Here is a 27,031-nt window from a genome sequence, read left to right on the forward strand (position 1 = left end):
AGTTGAACATTGATCGAATGGAAAGCTTTCCTATTCACATAAGCTGCCAACTCATCTTCTGTTGCTCAAATAGCGACATGCGTGCAGTCTATTATGCCCCAAACATATGTAAAAACCAGCCACTGCTGTAAATACCAGCTCTTTCCCTTTCTGGGGAAATTCACTATTGATCACAAAGATAAAGTACTGGTTTCCTCAGCCAAGGGAGGCATTGGCAACTTGTTTGATGGAGCTGTGCACTTTTCATGACCACTGGACGTCTCAAAGTGCTTTACAGCCAATGAAGTACTTTTTGAAGTGTAGTCACTGTTGTAATGTAGGAAAGTAATGAGCAATGCCACGGGAGATTCACTCAATATCTCATTATAAGATGACTGAAAGAGCTTTTCATCTAATTTCAAAAGGGACCATGGTCAAACTAGCCTATACTTACACCAAAGTAAATGATTTCAAAACATAAGCAGCAAATGTGGGCAGTTGAAAACAAGTTCATTCTCAGGCAAGGAAGCCAACGGTTTTCTTTGATTGATAACATTGACAGCGCGAGCGACTGATGACGCAGTTGAGACAGCCGTGTACTGCACATGCGCACACTCGGTGGTGGCCGCCATTTTGTTTGATTTTCGGGTCCGCAATCGGTGCCGGCGGCCCGGTAAACCGCCGCTGCTGGAGGCCGAGATGGCAGCCACACGTTACCGGCGCTTCCTCAAACTCTGCGAGGAGTGGCCCCTCGACCACACCAAGAAGGGCCGCGACCTCGGCGCTTTCCTGCGGCAGCAAGTGGCGCAAGCCTTCCGGGAAGGGGAGAGCACCCAGGTAACCCCGGCGACGGCAGCCAGGGTAGGGGAGGTGGCGGGAAAAGCGCCAGAGGGCGCCACATGACGGCGCCGAGGGGAGGGAGCCGGCGGGGCATGTGAGCCGGTAGTTATACTCACCCCAGTGAGCCGGTGGGTATACTCAGCCCATCATCATCAGAGGCAGTCCCATGAAATCGATGAAGACTTACTTCAACTCTAAAAGTGAGTTCTGAGGTGAGTGAACAGTCCAATAGTGAATTACAGTCTGTCACAGGTGGGACATGAAGGAAAGGATGAGTGGGGAGTCTGGTTTACCGCACGCTCCTTCTGCTGCCTGCGCTTACTTTCTGCATACTCTTGGCGATGAGACTCGAGGTGCTCAGTGCCCTCCCGGATGCACTTCCTCCATTTAGGGCAGTCTTTGGCCAGGGACTCCCAGGTGCCGGTGGGGATGTTGCACTTTATCAGGGAGGCTTTGAGGGTGTCCTTGAAACGTTTCCCCTGCCCACCTGGAGCTCACTTACCGTGTAGGAGTTCTGAGTAGAGCGCTTACTTTGGGAGTCTTTGTTCACATGCCCGACACATGTGGCCCCCCCCCAGCGATAGAGCTGGTCGAGTATGGTCGATGCTTGGATGTTGGCCTGATTGAGAACATTGACATTGATGCATCTATCCTCCCAGGGGATTTGCAGGATCTTGCGGAGACATCGTTGGTGGTATTTCTCCAGCGATTTGAGATGTATACTGTATATGGTCCATGTCTCTGAGCCATACAGGAGAAAGGATGAACTAAACTACAGAACGATTGGGAAACTGTTCAACCATCGTCGTCTCCAGGCCAGATCCAAGACCATTCCAACCTCCGTCGTCCAGCTACAGTACGCGGACGACACTTGCGTCTGCGCACATTCAGGGACTGAACTCCAAGACATGGTCAACATCTTTACTGAGGCGTATGAAACCATAGGCCTTACACTAAACATGCATAAGTCAAAGGTCCTCCACCAACCTGACCCCGCCTCACAGCACTGCCCCCCCTCCCAAGTCATCAAGATCCACTGCACGGCCCTGGACAACGTGGACCACTTTCCATACCTAGGGAGCCTATTATCAGCAAGGGCAGACATCAATGACGAGGTTCAACACCGCCTCCAATGCGCCAGCGCAGCCTTCGGCCGCCTGAGGAAGAGAGTGTTCAAAGATCAGGCCCTCAAATCTGGCACCAAGCTCATGGTCTATAGGGCTGCAGTGATGCTCTCCCTGGTGAGCCGGTGGGAATGCTCTCCCCGGTGAGCCGGCGAATATACTCGCCCCAGCGAGCCGGAATTTATAATCACACCAGTGAGAGCAACCCAATGAGCCGGCAGTTATACTCGCCCCAGGGAGCCGCAGTTATACTCGCCCCGAGTGAGAGCAGCTAGGCCCATAAGAAACGGGAGCAGGCCATTCGGCCCCTTGAGCCGGATCTGCCATTTAACAAGATCATGGGCTATCTACCTCAACTCCACTTTCCTGCACTATCCCCATATGACTTGATTCCCTTAATTTAAAAAATTCAATCCATTTCTGTTTTGAATGTACTCAACAACCTCAACAGTGTTCTGGGGTAGAGAATTCCAAAGATTCATCACCCTCTGAGTGAAGACATTTTTCCTCATCTCAGTCCAAATAGTCGACCTGTTAATCTGAGACTGTGACCCCTGATTCAAAACTCCCCAGCCAGGGGAAACTTCTCCCTGCATCTACCCAGTCAAGCCCTGTAAGAATTTTGTATGTTTCAATGAGATCACCTCACATTCTTCTAAACTCTAGAGAATATAAGCCCAGTCTACTCAATCTCTTCTCATATGACAATCCCCCCCCCATCTCCCAGGAATCAGTCTGGTCAACCTTTGTTGTGCTCCCTCTATGGCAAGTATATCCTTCCTTAGGTAAGGAGACTAAAACTGTACACAATACTCCAGGTGTGGTCTCACCAGGGCCCTATTTATTTGCAGTAAGACATCTTTACTCGTACTTAAATCCTCTTGTAATAAAGGTCAACACACTATTTGTTTTCTTACTTGCTTGCTGTACCTGCATGATGACTTTCGGTGATTTGTGTACAAGGACACCAACATTTCCCAATCTCTCATCATTTTTGAAAAAAACCTCTGCTTTTCTATTTTTCCTACCAAAGTAGCTAACTCCACATTTCTCCACATTATATTCCATTTGCCATGTTCTTGTCCACTCACTTAGCCTGTCTATATCCCGTTGAAGCCTCTTTGCATCCTCCTCACAACTTACATTTCCGCCTAGCTTTGTATCATCAGTAAACTTGGATATACAGGTACAACTTGCTTCCACTCTAAAAATGAGTTCTTGGGTGACTGAACAGTCCAATCTGGGAATTATGGTCTCTATCACAGGTGGGACAGACATCCCCAGCATTGAATCACTGACCACATTTGATCAGCTCCGCTGGGCAGGCCACACTGTTCGCATCCCAAAGCAAGCGCTCTACTCGGAACTCCTTCACGGCAAAAGAGCCAAAGGTGGGCAGAGGAAACGTTACGAGGACACCCTCAAAGCCTCCCTGATAAAAGTGCAACATCTCCACTGACATCTGGGAGTCCCTGGCCAAAGACCGCCCTAAGTGGAGGAAGTGCATCCGGGAGGGCTCCGAGCACCTCGTGTCTCGCCATCGAAAGCGTACAGAAATCAAGCGCAGGCAGCGGAAAGAGCGTGCAGCAAACCTGTCCCACTCGCCCTTTTCCCTCAACGACTATCTGTCTCACCTGTGACAGGGACTGTGGTTCTCGTATTGGAATGTTCAGCCACCTCAGGACTCATTTTTAGAGTGGAAGCAAGTCTTCCTTGATTCCAAGGGACTGCCTATGATGATGAGCATCTAGAAAACTATCTTGTGTACATTCCATGAATTCGTCCCCCACACTATTGCTGCAAATTTGGTTTAAAGCCCCCTATGATTACTGACCAGCCCAGTGAGCTGGCAGTTATATTCTGGTCACTGGTGAACTTGCGCTGCCCCAGGAACAGCCGCCATAGACCGCCCACTCGTCTTGAACGGGAAACCCTTAAGCGGGTCACAGCTGAAGAAGGCCCACATGGCGGCCGGGCCGGGCCCGCAGCTCCCGTCCTAGAGACCTGGCTCCAAACCTCTTAAATGCACGCACGTACAAAACCGGAGTGGTGCTCCTCCGACCAACTGGACTTTATATACTCTGGAATAATGGAATTGTTTCCAGCTTGGCTAGGTGGGTAGCAAATTCGCCTCCGTCAGAAGGTCATGGTTTTAAAAAATTTGTTCTTGAAATGTGGACATCGCTGCCAAGGCCCAGCATTTATTGCCCATCCCCTAATCACCCCTTGAAAAGGTGGTGGTGAGCCGCCACCTTGAACTGCTGCAGTCCCATGTGGTGAAGATGCTCCCACACAATGCTGTTAGATGTGTGCGCTCAAAGTCCGTGCAGCAGAGCAGGTCTCCACTCATCCTGGTTACCCTTGACACTGGATAAAGGCTGAGCTCTGTCGAGCCCATGTGGTGGCTGATGTGCAACGGTCATCACACGTCGGGTCCTTCATTGAAACATCTGTGAATTCATGTGGAAGCAAGTCATCCTTGTTTGAGGGACCGCCTATGATGGTGATGATGATGATACTCTGGCCAGTGAGCCACCAGTTGCACTCTGGCCAGTGAGATTGCAGTTATACTTACCTCAGTGAGAGCAGCCTGAGTCCAGTGAGAGCAGTCAGTAAATGTACTTCAAAAATAATTTGAGACATTGAAGATGTGAAAGATGCTATATAAAAATTTGTTCCTTCTTGACTATGTTTATGGATACAAAGATTCAGAGCTATTAAAACACCTCCCACATCAAACATCTCACACAGCAAAAGAAAAACGAAGTAAAAACCTAACAGCGCTAAAAATGCTTCAGTCCAACCATTCATGTTGTACCGCTCCATTTAGTAGAGTACTGTACTTGTTACTTGTAGCACAGTTTGAGCCCATGGTGTTGAGCTTAATTTCTCAAGGGCTGAATAAGTTTACAGTACAGAAAGGCCACTCGACTCTGTGTCTGTGCTGGCTCTTTGCTAGAACAATCCAAAACTAATACTACCGTGCTCTATTTATCTCCTCATAACCCTGTATCTTCCTCTAGTTCAAACATTTTGCTCTTATTTCCTTGAAGGATGTAATGTTCTGTGCCTTAACTGCTCGATGCTCTCATTCTTTTAGTGACAATTTTAGATTGATGATTTCTTGTCACTGATGATTCCTCGTCACTAACTCCCTAACCAGAAGAAATGTTCTTTCCCTATTCATTCAATCAAAACTCCTCCTAATTGAAAAAAACTCTTACATTTCTTAACCGTTTCTGCCCCAATGGAAATAGTCCCAACAGATTCAATTCTTCAACAACATATCAAAGCCTATTCTTTTGCAACCATGAATAATTTTAGTTTTTTTTAGTTCAGACAGAGCATCATCTATGGTTCAAAGTGGGTAAGTTATGCTTGACAAATTAGTTAAGTGAGTTGGATCAGTGCATAATCATACTTCATCAGTTGCTTTTGATTACCATTGATGGGACCTAGTAAGGTGTGACATTGACTGGTGCAAGGGCATTCCAATCAACCACCTCATTAATATGCTGCTTGGTGTAGTTTTCTGGGTTGCAACTGCGTAGGTGGGATCTTGGGATCAATTTAAAGGTGCAGAGTGCCTGGTAACTTTTCCTCACCTGATACCTGGTGTTTTATGAATTTTGATTCAAACATCAAAATGTTATGTAACATGAAAGTAAATCATATATCAATTGACTCCAGAACCTAGAATAGTTCTACATCCACTTCATGTGCTTTTTGTTTTGGGGATTTCTAACGTTGATTCTTTTCCCTATTTGGCTTAACTTCTGTTCTGAGGAACATGAGCAGTGTCGTGTTAGAATCCGAATGTTCTCTGCTACTTGGATTATCAAACAGTCTGAGGTATTCATACCCAAGCAAAACAGTGCGAATAGCAACATTGACAGTCTAGCTGAAGTCTGACTTTCTTGTTCTATGCGTATAATAGCATAATTTATCATACTGGTCTTCTACAAATCCAACAAATTTAAATGAGTGAACATAACCTTCATCTGAGTGAAAAGTAGCTTCCTCTATCTTGTATAGTTGCTGTTGCTCCAATTTCTAAGCTTTGGACACTTGGCTGAGAAATGATTCTGTTCTCCACATGTATTGTATTTCTGATCTCAAGCAGAACGAGCTGCTTTGTTTCTGACATGACATTTTCCACAATATTTACAACCTGTTTCAGGAGTGGTTCAAAGTTTCTTGGAATTTCTTCACATCTGAAGTAATTTTTTTCCCTTGCTAAAATTGCACCTTTCTTACGTAATTATTTATTTCAGTTGCTTTGCTGTCAATTTACTAGTTTATATATTTTTCAATCTGAGCCTTCAATGTTAACTCTGGTTGTTGTAAAAGTTTCTTCACATTACTATTATTTTGTATCCATTATTAGTATCTCAATAACTCTTGTCTGATTATACTTTTCTCCCCAAGAGTCCCATAGCTAAGCTATAGAGACTGGCTACATACAATTATTGTTTCATCAAACCGTTTATTATTAATTGTTAAATATATAGCGTTCAATAGGTTTCATAAATTTAACACAATTGATCTATTGCACTAAGAACAGCCTCTGTATTGATCTTTTCTTCATTTGTCTCAAACTGAAGATCAAGTATTTTCAGTCCTTTTTCAGTCAATACTGGCAATTAGCATAGCAGTTCTGACATCTTTTGGTTGCTTAGTGAGATGTGATGTAATCTCATTTTTGCAAATTTTCTTAAACTGTTTTCCAGTTGCTTGCTAGCTTACCTGCCATCTTCAGTTTTGTTAGTAATGGTATGTCATCCTCAACTCTGAGGGACTGCCTAAGAGAGAGGGTACATTTTGAATAATAGATTCACAAAATTGTATAGTGGCTGTATTACCAGTGCCTAACATTTTAATTTGCCCTTTTAAATTACTTTCATCTGATAATCAGAGCGGGATAGAGTAAAAAAAAGTACAGGATCTATATTTGATCAGCTTAGAATATTTAGCCGACAAGCAAATGGAGATGTGATTTTTGCTGTATCTCCCTTTAAAACATGCTGGTAAATTCAGTGAGATACTTTGAATTCTGTTACTAAGATCAGTTGTTAACAAATTAGAAGAGACTTCACAGCTTAAAAATAATTGCTCTTTATTACTCAACCATCTTAACTAACTACACGCAACTGTTGGGGTTTATGGTAGCCTAGTGATCACTGGAGTTTGAGAGTTATAATCCTACCATGGCATGTAGTGAACTTGAATACAGAAATCTGGTAACTTATGGGCTGGCACCAGAAAAACAAAATAACTGAAAGCTGCCAGATTGTTGCAAAACAAAACTGGTCCAATAATGTCCTTCAGGGAGAGACTTGCGACCCCTACCTGTTCTGGTCTGTTTGTGACTTCAGAAGGTGGTTCACTCATTGCCCTCATGTAACCAGAGATGGGCAACCAATATTGCCTTGTCGGTGGATACAGAGTTCTAATAATTTGATGCACTAACTGTTACAGGAAAGAAAGATAGACTCACATTTATATTGCATCTTATGCACTTTTAGATCCCAAAAGCAGCAATGAGATGGATGACCAGTTAATCTGTTTTTGATGGTGGTTACGTTGAAAATATTTACCAGGGCATTGTGAACACACCTACGCTTATTCAAGGACTGCTGTGGATTTTTCAGCATTCACCTAAATCACCAGAACAGGCAGATCATTTAACGTCTCATCTGAAGGATGGTCCCTCTAACAGTGCATCAATTCCTCAGTACTGCACTGAAATGTCAGTCTAGATTAGTTAGCAGAAGCATTTATGCTTAAACTGTCAACCTTCTGCTAATTCTGTCTTCCAGTTATAATATTTATGTTAAACCTTTTAAACTCAGAATAAACTTGCATTTATATAGTGCCTTTAATGTAGAAAAACATGCCAAAGTGTTTCCCCAAGGCATAATTAAAAAATGAACATAGGGGCCAAGAAGGAGACATTGGGAGGGGTGACTAAAACCTTAGTTAAAGAGGTGGTTTTTAAGAAGTCTTCTGTACATGGTCCATTCCTCTAATCCATACAGGAAGGCAGGTATTACTACAGCCCTGTAGACCATGAGCTTGGTGGTAGATTTGAGGGCCTGGTCTTCGAACACTCTTTTTCTCAGGCGGCCAAAGGCTGCACTGGCGCACTGGAGGCGATGTTGAATCTCCGCATCAATGTCTGCCTTTGTTGATAAAAGGCTCCCAAGGTATGGGAAGTGGTCCACGTTGTCGAGGGCCATGCCTTGAATCTTGATGACTGGGGGGGGGCAGTGCTATGCGGTGAGGACAGGCTGGTGGAGGACCTTTGTCTTACAGATGTTAAGCATAAGGCCCATGCTTTCATATGCCTTGGTGAATATATCATCGCTGGAGCTGCTGGAGATATATCACCAACGATGTCTCCACAAGATCCTGCAAATCCCTTGGGAGGACAGGCGCACCAACATCAGTGTCCTCGCCCAGGCTATAACATCCCCAGCATTAAGCACTGACCACACTCGATCAGCTTTGCTGGGCAGACCACGTAGTTCGCATGCCAGACACGAGGCTCCCTAAGCAATTGCTCTATGTGGAGCTCCTTCACGGCAAACGAGCCAAAGGTGGGCAGCGGAAACGTTACAAGGACACCTTCAAAGCCTTCCTGGTAAAGTGCGGCATCACCACTGACACCTGGGAGTCCCTGGCCGAAAACAACCCTAGGTGGAAAAAGTGCATCCGGGAGGGTGTTGAGCTCTTTGAGTCTCAACGCCGCGAGCGTGAAGAGGTCAGGCGCAGGCAGCGGAAGGAGCATGCGGCAAATCAGTCCCATCACCCCTTCCCCCGACGAATGTCTGTCCCACCTGTGACGGGGTCTGTGGCTCTCGCATTGGACTGTTCAACTACCAAAGGACTCACTTTAGGAGTGGAAGCAAGTCTTCCTCGTTTCCGAGGGACTGCATATGATGATGATTTTAAGAAGGGTCTTAAAAGGAAGAGAGGGAGATGGATAGTTTGAGGGAGGGAATCCAGAGTGTGGGGCCCAAGCAGCTGAAGACACAGCGGGCATTGATGAGTAGAAAGGAGGGGGTGGTTGCACGAGAGTGAAGTCAGAGGAGTGGAGAGTTCGGGTGCGAGGTTGTAGGGCTAGTGCAAGTTACAGCAATGGAGAGGGCTAGTGCAAGTTACAGCAATGAGGTCATGAAGGGACTTAAACATGAGGTTGAAAATTTTAAATTTGAGATGTTGGGGGACCAAGAGCAAATGTAGATCAATGAGGTCAAGCAAGTGGCACTTCGTGCGGGATAGGATATGAGCAGCAGAATTTTGGATGAACTGAGGTTTATGGAGGGTGAAGGATGGGGGGTCAACCAGGAGAGCATTGAAATGATTGAGTCTGGAGGTGACAAAGGCATGGCTGAGAGTTTCAGCAGTAGATAGGCTGGAGTAGGGGTGGAGGCAGGTAATGTGGAAGTAGGCATTCCTTGTAATGTAGAAAATATGGGGTTGGAAACTCGGCTTGAGGTCAAAGCAGTCTGGTTCAGCCCAAGACAGTGGTCAGAGAGGGAGATGGAATTAGTGGCAAGAACATAAGAAATAGGAGCAGGATTAGGCCATTTGGCCCATCGAACCTGCTCTGCCATTCAATAAGATCATGGCTGATCTGATCATGGACTCAGTTCCACTTCCCTGCGCGCTCCCCATAACCCTTTACTCCCTTATCACGCAAAAATCTGTCTATCTTCGCCTTAAATATATTCGAAGACCCAGCCTCCTCCTGGGGCAGAGAATTCCCTGGATTTACAACCCTCAGAGAAGAAATTCCTTCTCATCTCAGTTTTAAATGGGTAGCCCCCTATTCTGAGACTATGACCCCTAGTTTTAGTTTCCTCTGAGTGGAAATATCCTTTCTGCATCCACCTTGTCGAGCCCCCTCATTATCTTATATGTTTCGATAAGATCACCTCTCATTCTTCTGAACTCCAATGTGTATAGGCCCAACCTATTCAACCTATCTTCATACGTCAACTCCCTCATCTCCGGATTCAACCTAGTGAACCTTCTCTGAACAGCCTCCAGTGCGATATATCCTTCCTTAAATACGGAGTCCAAAACTGTACGCAGTACTCTGGGTGTGGCCTTACCAATACCCTATACAGTTATAGCAGGACTTCTCTGCTTTTATACTGTAACCCCCTTGCAACATTAAATTTGCCTTCCTGATTACTTGCTGTGCCTGCATACTAACTTTTTGTGTTTCATGCATGAGAACCCCCAGGTCCCTCTGTACTACAACACTTTGCAATTTTTCTCCATTTAAATTGTAATTTGCTTTTCTATTATTTCTGCCAAAGTGGATAAACTCACATTTTCCCACATTATACTCCCATCTGCCAGATTTTTGCCCACTCACTTAGCCTGTCTATATACCTCTGGAGATTTTTTGTGTCCTCCTCACAATTTGCTTTCCCACCCATCTTTGTATCATCAGCAAACTTTGCTACATTACACTCGGTCCCTTCATCCATTTGTGGCAAGGGCCAAAAATAATGGTTTCGGTCTTAATGTTTTGCTGAGGGAAATTGTGGCTCATCCGAGACTGAATGTCGGACAATCAGTCTTGACAGCACAGAGGTAGCTTGGGGATTGAGAGCGAGGTTATGGAGAGGTAGTGCTGCTTGTCGTCAGCATGCATGGGCAGCTGACTCCATGTCCGCAGAAGATGTTGCAAAGGGAAGCATGTAGTTGAGGAAGAGGAGAGCCCAGGGATGAATCCTTGGGTGTTGGAACCACAGTCCTGGAGAAGGAGTTGTATCTGCTGCCTGTGACTCAGAGATCAGAGTGCTACTAAATGGGTAAAGCTGACAGTTAAAGAAGTACAGGTAGTTTAGGAAAGAGCGAAAGTCTTGACTGTGTGAGGGAGCTGAATTGGCATGCATATTTGAAATGACGAAGTTATTGATAATGCACCCTGAATTAATGATTATGGGCCCAAGTTTCCACATGATAAAAAAGCGCTCCAGAATCACGCCGGAAAAAAACCGCGTGATTCTGGAGCGCTTTGCAGCTCCATGTCTGCTTGGCGTGGCGCCCAGGGGGGCGGAGCCTACACTCGCGCCGATTTTGTAAGTGGGAGTGGGCGGGTACCATTTAAATTAGTTTTTTTCCTGCCGGCAACACTGCACGTGCGCGTTGGAGCGTTCGCGCACGCGCAGTGTGAAGGAAACATTGGCACTCGGCCATTTTTGTAGTTCTTTGTAGCTGTTTAATTTTTGAACATTTTTTAATAAAAGCACATTGCCATCAGCACATCAGCACTGAGGCTTCTTGCAGCAGTGAGAAGGCGGCAGGAAGCCTCAGAAAGTTGAGGCAGCCGTTTTCCTCCTCCCCCCCCCCCCCCCCCCCCCCCCGGCGGGAACGAACGGCTTCCCCACCCCCCCCCCCCCCCCGGGAACGATCGACTGCCCCCCCCCCCCCCCCGCGGGAACGAACGGCTGCTTCCCCACCCCCCCCCCCCCCCGCGGGAACGAATGACTGCCTCCTTCCCCCCGCGGGAACGAACGACTGCCTCAACTTGTGAGGCTTCCTGCAGCATTCTCCCTGGGTGAAGCACTTTCACACAGGTAGGAAGATGGTTTATTTAATATTTTCTTTGATTGTAAATTTTTATTCAGGTTGGATTTATTTGTATAATATTTGTATAAGTATAAATAAGGATTTATTATACAATTTAATTATTTCCCTTCCCCCCCCTCCTCGTTCTGGACGCCTAATTTGTAACCTGCGCCTGATTTTTTAATGTGTGGACAAGGTTTTTTCAGTTCTACAAAAATCTTCACTTGCTCCATTCTAAGTTAGTTTGGAGTACGTTTTCACTGTGGAAACTTTGAAATCAGGTGCCAGTGGCCGGACACGCCCCCTTTTGAAGAAAAAGTTCTGTTCCAAAATGAAACTGTTCTAACTGACTAGAACTGCAGAAAAAAAATGTGGAGAATTGCGATTTCTAAGATAGTCCGTTCTCCACCAGTTGCTCCTAAAAATCAGGTGCAAATCATGTGGAAACTTGGGCCCAAAATCTCACTGAATTTAGCTGCCTCAAGTTTGCAGTCTTAGTACAGAAAGCTAATTAGCTAGATATGATCACCAATTATAATCAAATAATAAGAAATAGATGGGAAAGGGAAAACAGCGGACTGTTCATATTTATTATTTGCAACTCATTTTATATGGATATGCTTTAAAAAATGAATATTAATAATGAATATCCCCCTTTTGTGAGTACGTCGTATTGGAGAACAAAACAATATTGCACTGCTGGGCAGAAAGCTAGTCTCACTTATCTACAACAGTACTGGTCTACATACAGATTACTTTCAAGTTAAAATGAAACCAAAGATTTATGGATGTGTGAAAACATGTTATGTTGACTCCATTATAAACACAGTACACATGATAAAAAATGGCAATTCATTTATATTTGTCATAGGTTGTTTGTCATGTACGTCTTTCTGCTGTGGGAGTTGTGGAGGGCTGGTAAGAGTGGAATGAATTATTGGATTTAAAGAAGTCATAAAGTGACATATCGGGGGGTAATTTTAACCCTCAAGAACGGCTGGGATGGTTGCGGGTGAGAAGTGAAAGATTTTTAAAATCTCAAACCTGATCCTAATTTGCCGACTGCCGGTTTTAACAGAGGCGAAGTTGGTTGGTAAAATCTTTTAAGGAGGTTGCGTGTATCCATTTTTACAGGATTTTTATTTTTTACCCATTTTGGCTGGGTTTTCTTGGGTTTTGGAAAAGCAGGTAAAAGGAGGTAAGAAGGGCCGGATCCACAAGGGACATGCATTGCTTGTGGGCCAGGAGGAACAGGAATGTTTCTTCCAGGTCCAACAAGCTTACCTGCTTCTCTCCCCTCGATCAGTCAATCCACAATCTCCGACCCCCTCCCCCATGATCTCATCCGGAACTCCTCGCTACCTCCCCATAAATATTGGGCCGTAGTTTCCATAGGATGTGCGTACCACTGTTGTTTTTTATATAATTTACACTGTTTAGTATGTTTGCTTAAATATTTTGTGTTCAGATTACAGATCCAGAGAAATGTGACCAGATGTATGAAAGTTTAGCCAGAATCCATTCTGCTCATTACAAAAACAAGGTACTGGCAGTTTGACTTCTTAGTCCTCCTCTTGTATTCGCATTCCAAACACATTGCTAGATTAAAAGGGGATGGCTTAGGAATTCAACACCAGAAGCTGGTCTAGATGAAGTTAGGTGAGGATTGAAGCCATTAGACGGAGGATAGCTTGAGCAGAATATTCAAATCAGGATGACTAAAATAAAACATTGTTGCTGAAATCCGATGAAATAGCTACATTTTGGAACGTTCAAGTCTGGTCAGAACAGATCCATTTTAAGTATGATCATAGGATGTATGCAGTTTTACCGTTTCGTGGTGGCTGAGTTCATCGAAACTATAGCCATGGTAGGAAGTGATATTTAAACATTCCAAAGTTCCGTAATGACAGTGGAGAAATTTGCCAACAGGAAGAACCCACCAGTGACCAGCCCAGACAAGTGTACATTGAAATCAGCAATAAATATCTGATGAATGTTTATCTATGTTAAAAAGTATCTGTATACTAAATTAAGCTTGAATAAAGTTTGATGGGACATTTTCAAGATGTGAAGGGGAATAGGATTTCATAGAATTGTAATAAAAGTCTATTTATAATGATTTATTTCTGAAATTACTCAGTTCCAGCAATTCTGCGAGTTCAAATTGAGTTTCACAAGAAATTTGATTACAGGCTGTAATTATCAATTTATTTGCCCCTCCAAGAATCTTTTATTGAAACCCCTCTCTCTACACATGCAAATCATCGAAATTGAATTCTTTCTACTTTTGCAGAATTCTTTTTTAAAATACTTTAAAATGTTACTTAATCTGATTGATTGTGTCCAAATATGCCAGAATATCAGAAGACTGCTGAAAGTTATGTACAGAACCATGTAAACAAATATATTGTAAGTGTAACAATTTATTTTATTTCAGTACCCTCGTCTCAGAAACACAAGTTTTACCGGTGTAACAGTGGAAGAATGCCGAATGGTTCTTGCAACAGGTAACCACTTCAGTCTTTATCATCTGACTGATAGAGTCCTGCCATTGTAATATCAAAGCAAACTACCAATATTGTCCACTTTTTTTTCCACAATCGGAAGGGGGGGGGGGGGCGGGTAGCGGAGGGGAGAGTTGGCAGTGATCTACGGGAATGCTGTGGAGCTGGCAGGAGCACGTCTGCTCCTGGCTACACATGCAGGTAAGTATTTGTTTTAAAATCGTACCTGTTTGGTGGTGGAAAGGGACCACTGGTTAGGCTGCATGTAGACATTGTTATTCTGAACGCAACAGTCCCGGTGCTGCTGCGTTCAGGGCAGCCCAATTTTTGGAAGGAGGTCCCCTATTTCCATATGCAAATAGCCTAATGCTGACTTCAGCCATGAGCGCTGAAGGCCTAGACTGGTGTCTTTACCAAAATGGAGTGTGATGCATTTCAGGCGCGGAATGTGTTTACCAGCAGCGCCTACCAAATTGGACACCTAGGTGCCCATTTTACAGGCGCAGCATCAATTAATTTCTTGGCCTTACACTTTTCCACCAGAGAGGGTGAAGATGAATCTCGGTGAAACAAGTGCACCCCACTGGAAATAATGTTTGGAATTATTTTATTTCTCCATAGAAAAATAAATAAATTGATATTTAAGGGATGGAGGAAAATACATTAGAGAAAGGGAGTGTATTAATTGTAAATAATAGTTTTTAGAGATGAGGGTGAAAATGGCAGTGCAGACATTTAAAAATGCATGATAAATTCATAGAGCTCATGCTGCAACACTTAACATTGCATTATAGAAGTATACTGGGAAGTTCCTGTTTCATCTGTTATTTCACTCTGGGTTTAGATTACAGATTATTTTAGTGCCAGTGATGTCATTAGATTCAGCCTTGTGGCATGGCTCCTAAAGACGGAGGGAGTAATAAAACAAATACCAGATTTCAGGAAAGCTTGTTTTTAATCTAAAAAGGAAAAAAAATGTGTTTGGGCCAGTGTCAGAAGAAATAACACAATAATTAACATTTAAGGAATAGCTGTGGAGAGCACAAATATATTGAGGTAAGAATATCAGAACTTAGATTTGATGGGTAAGTAAAATTATATTCAGTGTGAACAAAGAAATTGGAAAAGTAAATCTGAGTTAGCATTGGGTGAAATTAAGATTCTTTTGGCACGTCCACAGTAGGACTTTAAGTATAAGAAAGCCGAGATAATCAGGTGTTAACATTTGGCCAGATTTTGCTGGAACGGGGCATAATATGCCGTGCCCCGTTAGTTAGACTTGTTTGTGCACACTAAGGTTTAAAGATTTTTGTCCACAAAGTGCTGGAAATGTGAGTTGATAACAGTGCAGCGAGGTCAACGGGGCATCTGGGACCTTAGTGAACAATGGGACAAATAGTGTATCTCCTTAACCAATGAGATTTAAAGATTAAGAAACAGAGGGAAGGACTGAGAAATAGGGTGAATTCAATGTCAAATCAGATACAGAAAGAGAAATAAAGAGAGGGAAGGAAAGATTGGATTCGGAGAAAGAGACAAAGGAAAAGTAAGAAATAATTAAATTTAAAATTTGACATTTTTAAAGTCTCCTAAAACATTTCAGACTCCATAATTATAATTGTTTACTTCCTGTGCAAGAGAGGTTGATTGGCAGTAATTCACAATTATAATCGAATTTAAAGGGTTCTAATGCTGTTATTACAAGACTTAACTTTCTATGCTGAGTTTAACACACAATTAATGTGCAAATACAGCACAAGTTGCTGGCCAATTTGCGCATCGTTCACACACCATTATTTTAAGCAAATCTAGCCCAATATGCAGAAGTATTAAATTTCTTCTCCACCAAAGTCATGAGTATTTGCAAGCAGATAACTAAATTGGTGAGGAATATAGATTATAAAGAAAATTGCTAAGAAATAGAGTACTGGAAGATACACTAGGGGTAGAATTTCTGTAGGGAGTTTTCCTGATTGCCCACTGTAATTTACATCCAACATTATTAAAAGTTGAGTTCGCATTAGCACTGTCTATCATTACATTGCAAAAGAGGGTGGTTTCAGATGCCTTGAAGAGTTCTTTAAATCAAGTCATTTATCGGAAGAATGATGGGAACTTGTAGCTCTTTTATCTTGACATTTATGAAAGTGAAAAACACTGGAGTCTATCATAAAGAAAACCATTTTGCGGCATCTTGCGAATGTCAAGGCAGTAATTCTAAGTTGCACAATTGTATTCTAGGCAGTTCATGTCAAGCACTTTTATTCTTTGAAAATTGCATAGTTAATCCAAATTGTAATATTTGGAGGTGCAAATATTAATTTTTTGAACATTGAGGTTTGAAATTTTTTTTAAAGTATGCACCTTCACAAACGATGCCCAAGCTAGCTTTACCTTACTGGCATCCACTTAGTTTAGAACTAGCATAGAAATATATTTTGCAAAAATTGAGACTGCGTAGAACTTTTCACAAACCTCAACATGCCAAGAAACCATCCATTAGTCTGGCACTGCATGCTGTAACAAACCCAGGTGTTAAAATGTGAGGAAAAGCATTTTGTAAATCTCAATTTAAACCACATGAATGAGTTGCAATTTACAAAATACAGCAATTAAAGGTTCCCTTTTGCTGCAAGGAGGAATATTACCAGCTAATGTGCTCAGCACATCTGTGGAAAATCCTTCTATGTTGCCTCAGCTAATCTACATCTCAAAAGTCCAGCAATTGATTAAAAAGATTACAAGGATCTTAAGGTGCATGGTTCTGAAATTGCACTGCAATATTGTTTATAGTTAGGAAGAGGGTGAAAGTAAAGCATGGTTACCTGGTTTGCTTAAGTTGGCATGCAGACACAGCAGGCGGTGAACAAGGCAAATGGCATGTTGGCCTTCATAGCGAGAGGATTTGAGTATAGGAGCAGGGAGGTCTTACTACAGTTGTACAGGGTCTTGGTGAGGCCACACATTGAATATTGTGTACAGTTTTGGTCTCCTAATCTGAGGAAGGACATTCTTGCTATTGAGAGAGTGCAACGAAGGTTCACCAGATTGATTCCGGGATGGCAGGTCTGACATATGAAGAAAGACTGGATCGACTAGGCTTATTATATTCACTGCAATTTAGAAGAATGAGAGGGGATCTCATCGAAACATATAAAATTCTGACGGGATTGGACAGGTTAGATGCAGGAAGAATGTTTCCGATGTTGGGGAAGTCCAGAACCAGGGGTCACAGTCTAAGGATAAGGGGTAAGCCATTTAGGACCGAGATGAGGAGAAACTTCTTCACCCAGAGAGTGGTGAACCTGTGGAATTTTCCACCACAGAAAGTTGTTGAGGCCAGTTTGTTAGATATATTCAAAAGGGAGATGCGGCCCTTATGGCTAAAGCGATCAAGGGGTATGGAGAGAAAGCGGGAATGGGGTACTGAAGTTGCATGATCAGCCATATTTGTATGGTGGTGCAGGCTCGACGGGCCGAATGGCCTACTCCTGCACCTATTTTCTATGTTTCTATGCATAAACATTGGCCACACAATATTGCTTTCATCATTTTAACTCCTGATAATTCTGTCTATAAGTACTTTGTATTTCAGTCACTCTAGCACATTATAAATGCAAAGCAATATTTAATAACTTCTCTTACTATCTTTTGGAAACCAGAAACTGTACGAGTTCTGATGCACTCAGCATTATGTTCGTGTTTCTCAGTAGCAGCACTGACATGTTTATTCACCTACCATTACACTGTACTGCCTCTAGAAATAGGGACATGGTATTCTAAACATTAGCCAGTGTGTTATAATTGGATGGATGGTATTGGAATGCATTAACTTGACTTAAAATACCAGTAACTAAATCTGCCAGGGTGGAAACAAATTATTTCAAATTAAATATAATAGTTTTTGGTATTTAAATTAAGTAGAATTGACAGAGCTCCATCTGTTTTTGCTTGTTGGTATTTACCATGGATGACTCCATGCTATATCAAATCAAACATTGGCTTCAAAGATTTTTTTTAAACTATTCTCCTCTTTTCCCCCCCCCCCCCCTTTTCCCAAAATAAATTACTCCATGCAGGTATGATTCCACAGGTAGCAGTTGTCCTCTCGTACCTCAAAATAGTTATTTATTTGTGTGTGAATCTTGATTGAGTGTTGGTAGGCTAATCAACACCAAAAGGCCATCACAGGACCTGATCTTGTCTGAAAATATATACTCCCAGCATGAGTTACTAAATATTGACCAGGAATCCTGGCTGATTTGTTTCTCCCTGCCCCAAAATTCTGAGGCCTGTTGGAATATCCCTATCCTCTTGGCTGAGAGGAACTAACTTGAGACAGACTTGGAGCGAGCCTGGGACATTGCTGGTCTCTATGGCTGTGCTATTGATGGGATTGAACCATCGGGTGAGCCAACTATTTTCATTATTTTTATGTAGTTTTCACATGTACATCCTTATTACTGTACACATTATCTGCAGCATCAACCTCCTTGAAAAGGGAAGTTCTTACCAGCATTACTGATAATTGTGTGTTCAGAAAACCGTTGAATCAGGAAAACAATTGTTTTCAGGTACTCTAGGGGCTCATGTAATACAAATGCCTTTGTGGGTGAAAAATGACATATTTTCATTAGTTGTATAACAGCGCTAACTATTCAATGGTCAACACATTTTCTGTGTCATAGAAAATCTGTAAATGCGCTGAAAATAGGCTATTATGTAGTCTTGAGTTGAAAGGTTTCATCACAGTTTGTTTTATTTCAAATTGTTTTGTTTACCTCTGTATATTTACTGTTCTTGATTACACTAGTAAAGCAAGAGAATAATCAGGAGGATAGAAGCGTAACGGTAGAAAGGTTCTAGCTCTACATTCCTTCAAAACTTTTTAATACTACTTTTGGCTAAAAGTTTCCTCAAATGGCAGAAATATGTTGTAAATCCTCTATTAAATCATCTACTTTAATAGGTACATGCTGATTTCTTTAAACCGTTAAATATTTTTAAGAAGTGCCATATTCAAGCTTCTCTGATGGCTCAGTTGGTAAAATCATACACACCAAAAGAATTCAGGTTCAGTTCCAAGTCTGTGCTGAGTTAGGGTGACATTTGGGTTGGTACAGTTGACTTCAATGCTTGTGGATTACAGGATTCCCAGATAGCATGTCTTTGTTGTTATTGTTTTATTCTTTGTTGCTAGATAACATGAAACAGATGGAAGAAATGAAGAAAGGCATGTGGAAAAAGCTACGAGAGAAGTTCACAGGCAAACCTGAAGATGTCACCAAGGAGTATGTCTAACTGTTAGTATTGCTGCTTTGATCTTGCACACTGCAGTTTCTAAATAATAAAAGGCTGGTTTCTGGACAGGACTTTTTTTAATTGTGCAGGTATTGAGTGGAAATAAAATGTTGCATTATTTAAAAGATTTAAGTCTTTATTTTTGGTGACTGAAGTATATCAATATACATCCCTGAATGTGTACTTTCAAATTTTCTCAAATGTAAATGTAAATCCAAAATATATTTGTGAAGATGAAAAATAAGTTGTAATATCTACAGTTTTTAAGTAAAGGATTACTTTTAAAATGCCACAAAACATAGATGGTCATATTTTTCCAGAGTAATCTTTGACAGTGTACTTAAGAACATAAGAACATAAGAATTAGGAACAGGAGTAGGCCATCTAGTCCCTCGAGCCTGCTCCACCATTCAATAAGATCATGTCTGATCTGGCCGTGGACTCAGCTCCACTTACCCGCCCTCTCCCCGTAACCCTTAATTCCCTTATTGGTTAAAAATCTATCTATCTGTGACTTGAATACATTCAATGAGCTAGCCTCAACTGCTTCCTTGGGCAGAGAATTCCACAGATTCACAACCCTCTGGGAGAAGAGATTCCTTCTCAACTCGGTTTTAAATTGGCTCCCCCATATTTTGAGGCTCTACCCCCTACTTCTCGACTCCCCTACCAGTGGAAACAACCTCTCTGCCTCTATCTTGTCTATCCCTTTCATGATTTTAAATGTTTCTATAAGATCACCCCTCATCCTTCTGAACTGCAACAAGTAAAGACCCAGTCTACTCAATCTATCATCATAAGGTAACCCCCTCATCTCCGGAATCAGCCTAGTGAATCGTCTCTGTACCCCCTCCAAAGCCAGTATATCCTTCCTTAAGTAAGCTGACCAAAACTACACGCAGTACTCCAGGTGCGACCTTACCAGTACCCTATACAGTTGCAGCAGGACCTCCCTGCTTTTGTATCCATCCCTCTCGCAATGAAGGCCAACATTCTATTCGCCTTCCTGATTACCTGCTGCACCTGCAAACTAACTTTTTGGGATTCATGCACAAGGACCCCCAGGTCCCTCTGCACCTCAGCATGTTGTAATTTCTCCCCATTCAAATAAAATTCCCTTTTACTGTTTTTTTTCCCAAGGTGGATGACCTCACACTTTCCGACATTGTATTCCATCTGCCAAACCTTAGCCCATTCGCTTAACCTATCCAAATCTCTTTGCATTACTATATAAAGGAACCATTTTTAACTCTAAAATTAACAGATGTATGATAAAACTTGCTTATCAAGTCCATTTCCTCCACCTTTTCTCCCTTCACTGCAGAATTCTGCAGTTTGCCCCATCATGGACTCTACCCAACCCACTTAAATTTCCTGAAAGAGCCAGCTATCACAGCTGAAACCTCCAAGCTGCTGCTAGTGTTTTTTTTTGTCTGCCTTCCAAAGATAATCATGCAAAATTAATTGCAGGCTATGTCCAAAACCTGCACGATTCAATGCTGACAAATTTTAAATGGGATTTCCTTTGTTTCAAAACTATTTAGAAAGGTTTTAAGTTTGAACCGCTATGTGAATAATTATAACCTCAATTCCTTTTAAATAGAGTTATGCAGCTTTCCATGGGATTAGGGTAATTTACATACATAGGGTGTGCATGGTGGGTCATTTGCGCTGCTGTGACACCCATCTCGGGTGAGAGGGAGGGAAATTTCTGCAGCACCTTGCAGTGTTGGGTGATGAGGAACCAGCATAATGGCTCCCTGCTTGACTTCCTCTCCCCACTGCCTCCCAGGTATCCAGTGTTTAACGCTAAACTCTTCTCTCTGCCACGCTGTCTGTTTTTTTGTCTCCCAATATTTCTTCAATCTGCTTGTCTTTTAACATAAGCAGTTTCTCTTCAGCTTTCTTTCCTGAATCCCTTTATTTTGCCTAATTTTAACATTCATTGCAGTATTGCCAATATTTACAGTTAGATTTACTGGCTCTGCACAATTTTAGTGCATCCAGTTTACTGTGATAGATGGGAGAGACAATCGATATTTCCCCTCTTTACCCCGCCCCCCCTCCTCCCAGTCAGCTTATAGCTTGTGTGCTTTGAAACAAATAATGCAAAGCCAATAAATCGTAACTGTTAGAAACACTCACCGTAGGTTATTTTGCAAAACAGATAGAGGTGTGGAAAACCATCCTAGCTGATAGAAATAAAATGTACAGCCTGTCCCCTCTTTACTACCTCTAATCACAGCAACCAACTGTCTCTGTCCATTCTCATTATGCCTTGGGACATATTTTCTCTAGTTTAAGCCTGTGTATGTGTCATTGTGTTCCAGATTTATATTTTTGTATATGGTTAACTACCTTGTATACGTCTTGAGTCCCCTTCTTAATCACCAGCTTTTAAGGTGGAAGAGCCCAAGCTTCCCTATTTCTCATATTTCAGTTCTTGGCAGCTTTGTCACTCTTCGCTGAGGTTTGAACATGTCCTTTTCTTGGGCCAAAACACTAGAGGGAAAGTCTGACCAGAGCACTGTACAATTTTAGTTAGACATCTCATTTGTATTCTAGCAATACAAAATTCAGCATTCTTTTGCTGCTTCACTGTGACTGCACGCCGGGTCTAGCACCAAGTAAACCACCCCCTCCGCCCTTGGATATTTTACACTTCATCCTTTCAACACCGTTCATAGAATACAGATGTTACCCATTTTTTCTTGTGTGGACTACTATAGACTTACCCATAGTGACATATATCTGCTATTGATTTGTTCGCAAAAAATTACTTTTGCTCATTTTGTTGGCCGCTCAAAAACCCCTCCCTCCTCTTTCCTTCATTTACATCCCACCCCCCTCTTTTACACCCCACCCTCCCCCCTTTTACAACCCCTCCCCCCCCACCCAAATCATGAATTTAGTATTGGATAAGGGTATATCACCCCAATGTTAATTAATCACAGTTATAACTAGTCATCATCATAGGCAGTCCCTCGAAATCGAGGAAGACTTGCTTCCACTCTGTGAGTTCTTGGGTGACTAAATAGTCCAATATGGGAATTACAGTCTCTGTCACAGATGGGACAGACAGACAGTCATTGGAGGAAAGGGTGGGTGAGACTGGTTTGCCGCATGCTTCTTCCGCTGCCTGTACTTGGTTTCTGCATGCTCTCAGCGACGAGACTCGAGGTGCTCAGGGCCCTCCCGGATACACTTCCTTCACTTAGGGGGTGGTCTTTGGCCAGGGGTTCCCAGGTGTCGGTGGGGATGTTGCAGTTTATCAAGGAGGCTTTGAGGGTGTCCTTGAAACATTTCCTCTGCCCACCTTGGGCTTGCTTGCCGTGCAGGAATTCCGAGTAGAATGCTTGCTTTGCTTTACACTAAATATCCATAAGACAAAAGTCCTCCACCAGTTTGACCCCGCCACACAGCACTAACCCCCAGTCAGCAATATCCACGGCGCAGCCCTGGACAACGTGGACCACTTTCCATGCCTTGGGAGCCTATTATCAACAAGGGCAGACATTGACGATGAGATTCAATACTGCCTCCAGTGCGCCAGCGCAGCCTTCGGTCACCTGAGGAAAGAGTGTTCGAAGATCAGGCCCTCAAATCTGCCACCAAGCTCGTGGTCTACAGGACTGTAGTGATACCCGCCCTCCTGTATGGCTCAGAGACGTGGCCCATATACAGTAGACACCTCAAATCGCTGGAGAAATAACACCAACGATGACTCCGCAAGATCCTGCAAATCCCTTGGGAGGACAGACGCACCAATGTTAGCGTCCTTGACCAGGCCAACATCGCAGCACTGACCGCCACACTCGACCATCTCTGCTGGGCGGGCCACTTTGTTCGCATACCTGACACAAGACTCCCAAAGCAAGCGCTCTATAACTAGTAGGAGGTTCAACACTGGTCAATTGAGTACTCCCATCACCCCCCTCATAACTCACCAAACAAATAATTACTGGTTCCATCCTTCCAATTTGTTGTTTCAGATCCAGCTCCTCTCTGGTCTGGTCTACTTTGCTAGAAACTAGGAATCCTTTTCTTCTCAATTCTGTTATAACTTACTCTGTTCTGCAGACAACATGCTTGCATCTCTGTTCAAACACTACCACCTGTGTGATTCCTGGATGTAGATTTCTGATGTAAGAAGTTGCACCTGCAGTACCTTGTTATGCTATTTGACAACTGCACCACAGTATGGTACTTCGTGCAGTGTCTGATACCCAAGTGTACTCCCTCCAAATCATAGTCGGAAACTCGGAAACACATCAAAAATTATTTTCAGGGACTTTGTGCTGTGAATATAGCTAAAATCAGAGGACAATTTTGTTTTAAAAATGTTGCTACTCCTATTTAAATATATTATTTTGCCACAGTTGGTGAGATGTTTAAAACAAATATGATGACAATGTTAAGCATTACACTCCATGAGCGTTATGTTTTATAGTGTATTAGTATCAAAATAAATTAAATATAATCTCAACTCAATAATTATGTATTCCAAGAATTTTTAATATTTGTTTTTGGGATACAAGCAACGCTGGCAAAGGCACATTTTACTCCCCATCCCCGGTTACTTTGAGTATCGAGCAGGTGTAAACCATCTCTCCTGTTATTAAAACATAGGCTTCATGTAGGTGCAGAATCTTAGCTGATGAATGATACTGAAAGTATCTGAACAGTGTGCAGAGGGAGAAACTACAGTATATTTTTCCAAATTTGTTGAACAGATTTTTTTCTCTGTTGAAACACAATGGGTTGTTTGTGGATCATTTGCACATAATTAAATTATGTTCAAATGGAAACTGAGTCTATTAATTAAGTAGCCTTCAACTCAAGGCCACCACCTCTGATTTGCTTAAACAATCCTTATTGTCATTGTATTTGAAGTAAGGTTTCATTTTACATGGATTTTTTTCGATTAATATCACAAATTAGAAATACTATGGAACAATTCTTAAACTGGCATGCATGAGCTATTCCACTACTTCATGGTTAATGTGGTAGAGAAATATTGTTTCTATCTGCAGAGCAGTGACTGATTCTATGACTCATTATTAAAAAGAGAAGGAATTCCCCCTAACAGAAAAATAGGAGGTAATCTATTTGATCATTGATCCTTGGTATTCACAGCTATCTTAATTTTGAGTTTATGTCAGAAAATTAGTCTCGACTTGGAGTCAGAGGAAACCATTAAAAGAGAATAACCTTAGACAACAGAAGTGCTTCAAATACATGGCCTGCTGAGTGTTTCCAGCATTTTCTGTTTGTGTTTCAGATTCCAGCATCCGCAGTATTTTGCTATTGTACGGTGCTTAATTCACTGCCATGTCTCTTCCAGGAATGCCTACCTTGAAGAAGTTCCGCTATCTTTTCCAGTTGACGAAGAGGCTCAAGATCCAAATCGTTAACTGTTTCTCTCATCACGGATGCTGCCTGGCCTGCTGAGTGTTTCCAGCATTTTCTGTTTTTGTTTCGGATTCTAGCATCCGCAGTATTTTGCTATTATATTAGTATTGGTTAAGATTGTGCTTGATTTCAAACCTTAGGGCTAATAGTTACCACAAAAACAAGTGTAGTTCAGAATTCCCTTGCTCAATTGTCTTCCTTTTCTGAAAACACTGACTAAAGCTACGGTATGTGGCAAACTGATGGTACTTTGGTCATGTGGCTATTGCTCATGTGTTAGCTCAGAAGGTTGTGGGTTCAAACCCCACACCAGTGTCCAGTGTATATCTGAGGCTACATTTGCCCTGAAATATCAGTTCCTTCTTCCTGTGGGCGTTCGACTCAATTCTAGAGAAAAGTTTCGCTCTTACCTTTTGCTGCTGCGCCCACCAGTGATCCCGGTCCTGAGGCCCCCTCTCCCTGCGCATCAGAGCGTGTGCACATCTGGTCGGATGTATGCTGGAGCTGGAGTCACATGGCACTGGGCAGCCAATCCAGGTACAGTATTTTCTCATTCATCATAATGGGAACTCCGTAAGTAGGAGTTCTCATTATGATTGAGAAACACCCCCCCAAAAAAAAGAAAAAAACCCATCACATTTAATTGAAATTAAAGTTAATAACTGTCTTAGGAAAAAAATATTTTTCTGATTGTTTTTAAATTATGGTTTGAAATAAAGTTACCTTAGTTGGGAAGGTTTTTAACATTAAAATGTTTTATTAAATTTTATTTTTATGTTTTTGTATGTTTTAAAACTCTTGCGCCTGCTTTTACCAGGCACAAGAATCTTAAGGACATTTGCAGGGCAAGAGATGGGCAAATATCACAATCTTGCCCATGCGAATGTCCTGGTTGCCAAGATGCGTGCGATCTATCAAGCCAGAACTTGACGGATCGGAAAAGCTGGTTTTTGATGCATGCGCATCCGAAAACCGGCTTTGGCGATGCCTTCCCGGGTCCGTACACACTCCGTACGGACCCAGGGAGGCCGGGATTTCAGGGCTATTGTTTCTTACTTCAGATGTTAAACTGAGGTTTTGCCCACTTATTTAACTGCATATTAAAATCCCATGGCACTATTTGAAGAACAGCAGGGAATTCTTCTGGTGGCCGATCCCTCAATCAACACCACCAAAAACAAATTAACTAATCTCATTACTGTTTGTAGGACCTCACTGTGTGAAAATTGCTGCATTTGCCTACAATAGAACAGTAAATTCAAATCAAGATGAGTTGAGAAGTCGTCATATACACAGGTCATTTGATATCCATTAAACACTTTCCAGCAGGTCAGTAATCAAGAGCAGGAACACTGGGTGCCAACAACAACTTTCATTTATATAGCACCTTTAATGTAGAAAAATGCACATCACAGAGGTGTAAAAAGAAATAAAGCCTGGGACACCACAGCTATCTGAGGTATCCCTACTGCAATCAGCTGAGAACACAGAACAGGAACTGAACCTTGCTGGTCTGAGTAGCTTAGTCCCAGCTCAAAGTTTCAGATGTAAATTAAGTGGCCAGAATGCCTTTCCCTTGACGTCATATCATTTGTCTTTAGTGAAAATAAAGGAATGAAACAATTATTTGCTGTTCTTGTTTTTAATTATTTACAATCCATATGTCCACATGCCATATTCCGTTCAGGTAAAGATAAGAAAATAAGGTCTGCACCTTTCCTTACACCAAAGTTATTCAATCTCAAGTAATTACTATTATTTTCTTCTATCTCTGATAGTCTCTTTCAATTACATTCAGAGATTTTTTTTTTTCCAAAGATTTGTTTAAAGTTCAAATTAAATTTGTAACATCTGTTTTAGATGCATCATTAGAGGTCCCTAGTAATGACTGATGAATTCCAGTTATATTATCATTAGGATGATACACCCTTACCCTATTAGTATAACTAATAAACCAAACCTCATTTCACCTGGTCAAATTGTTGTTATTGGGTTGGGTCACACTCTATGTGGGAGTCCTCCCTTTATTTATCGGGGACTTGGCCTGGAGGATGTTGCATGGGGCAGTCCCTTGCAATAAGTTTTTAAGTCGGTTCACGGACTCCCAGGCCGTCTACAATTTCTGAGGTCTGGAGGAGTCTGTGTTCCATGTGTATGTACATTGTGTGAGGTTGTAGCCGTTCTTCCATTATTTAAAGGGGCTACTCCTCGATTTTTGGCTGCACTTCAGTCCCATGCTCCTTTTATGTTCCATGGAGTACAAGCCTATTTTGTCAT

General features: G+C 42.3%; 1 protein-coding gene across 3 annotated transcripts; it reads left to right on the forward strand.

The window, feature by feature from the left end:
- The first annotated feature begins 594 nt into the window (after nt 1-594).
- On the forward strand, nt 595-26,380 carry uqcc2 (ubiquinol-cytochrome c reductase complex assembly factor 2). 3 transcript variants are annotated; one of them, XM_070858945.1, is made up of 5 exons: nt 595-816; nt 13,003-13,077; nt 13,975-14,044; nt 19,242-19,344; nt 24,687-26,380. In XM_070858945.1, exons 1-4 carry the CDS (start codon nt 679-681, stop codon nt 19,340-19,342), a joined length of 384 nt encoding a protein of 127 aa, XP_070715046.1. In that variant the 5' UTR covers nt 595-678; the 3' UTR covers nt 19,343-19,344; nt 24,687-26,380. The 3 variants fall into 3 exon arrangements, with proteins under 3 accessions (XP_070715046.1, XP_070715045.1, XP_070715047.1); XM_070858944.1 differs by lacking the exon at nt 24,687-26,380 and having other exon boundaries at nt 19,242-19,467; XM_070858946.1 differs by lacking the exons at nt 13,003-13,077; nt 24,687-26,380 and having other exon boundaries at nt 19,242-19,467.
- The last annotated feature ends 651 nt before the right edge of the window (nt 26,381-27,031 follow it).

This window comes from Pristiophorus japonicus, chromosome 17 (genome assembly GCF_044704955.1).
Source record: "Pristiophorus japonicus isolate sPriJap1 chromosome 17, sPriJap1.hap1, whole genome shotgun sequence".
Classification (NCBI taxonomy): domain Eukaryota; kingdom Metazoa; phylum Chordata; class Chondrichthyes; family Pristiophoridae; genus Pristiophorus; species Pristiophorus japonicus.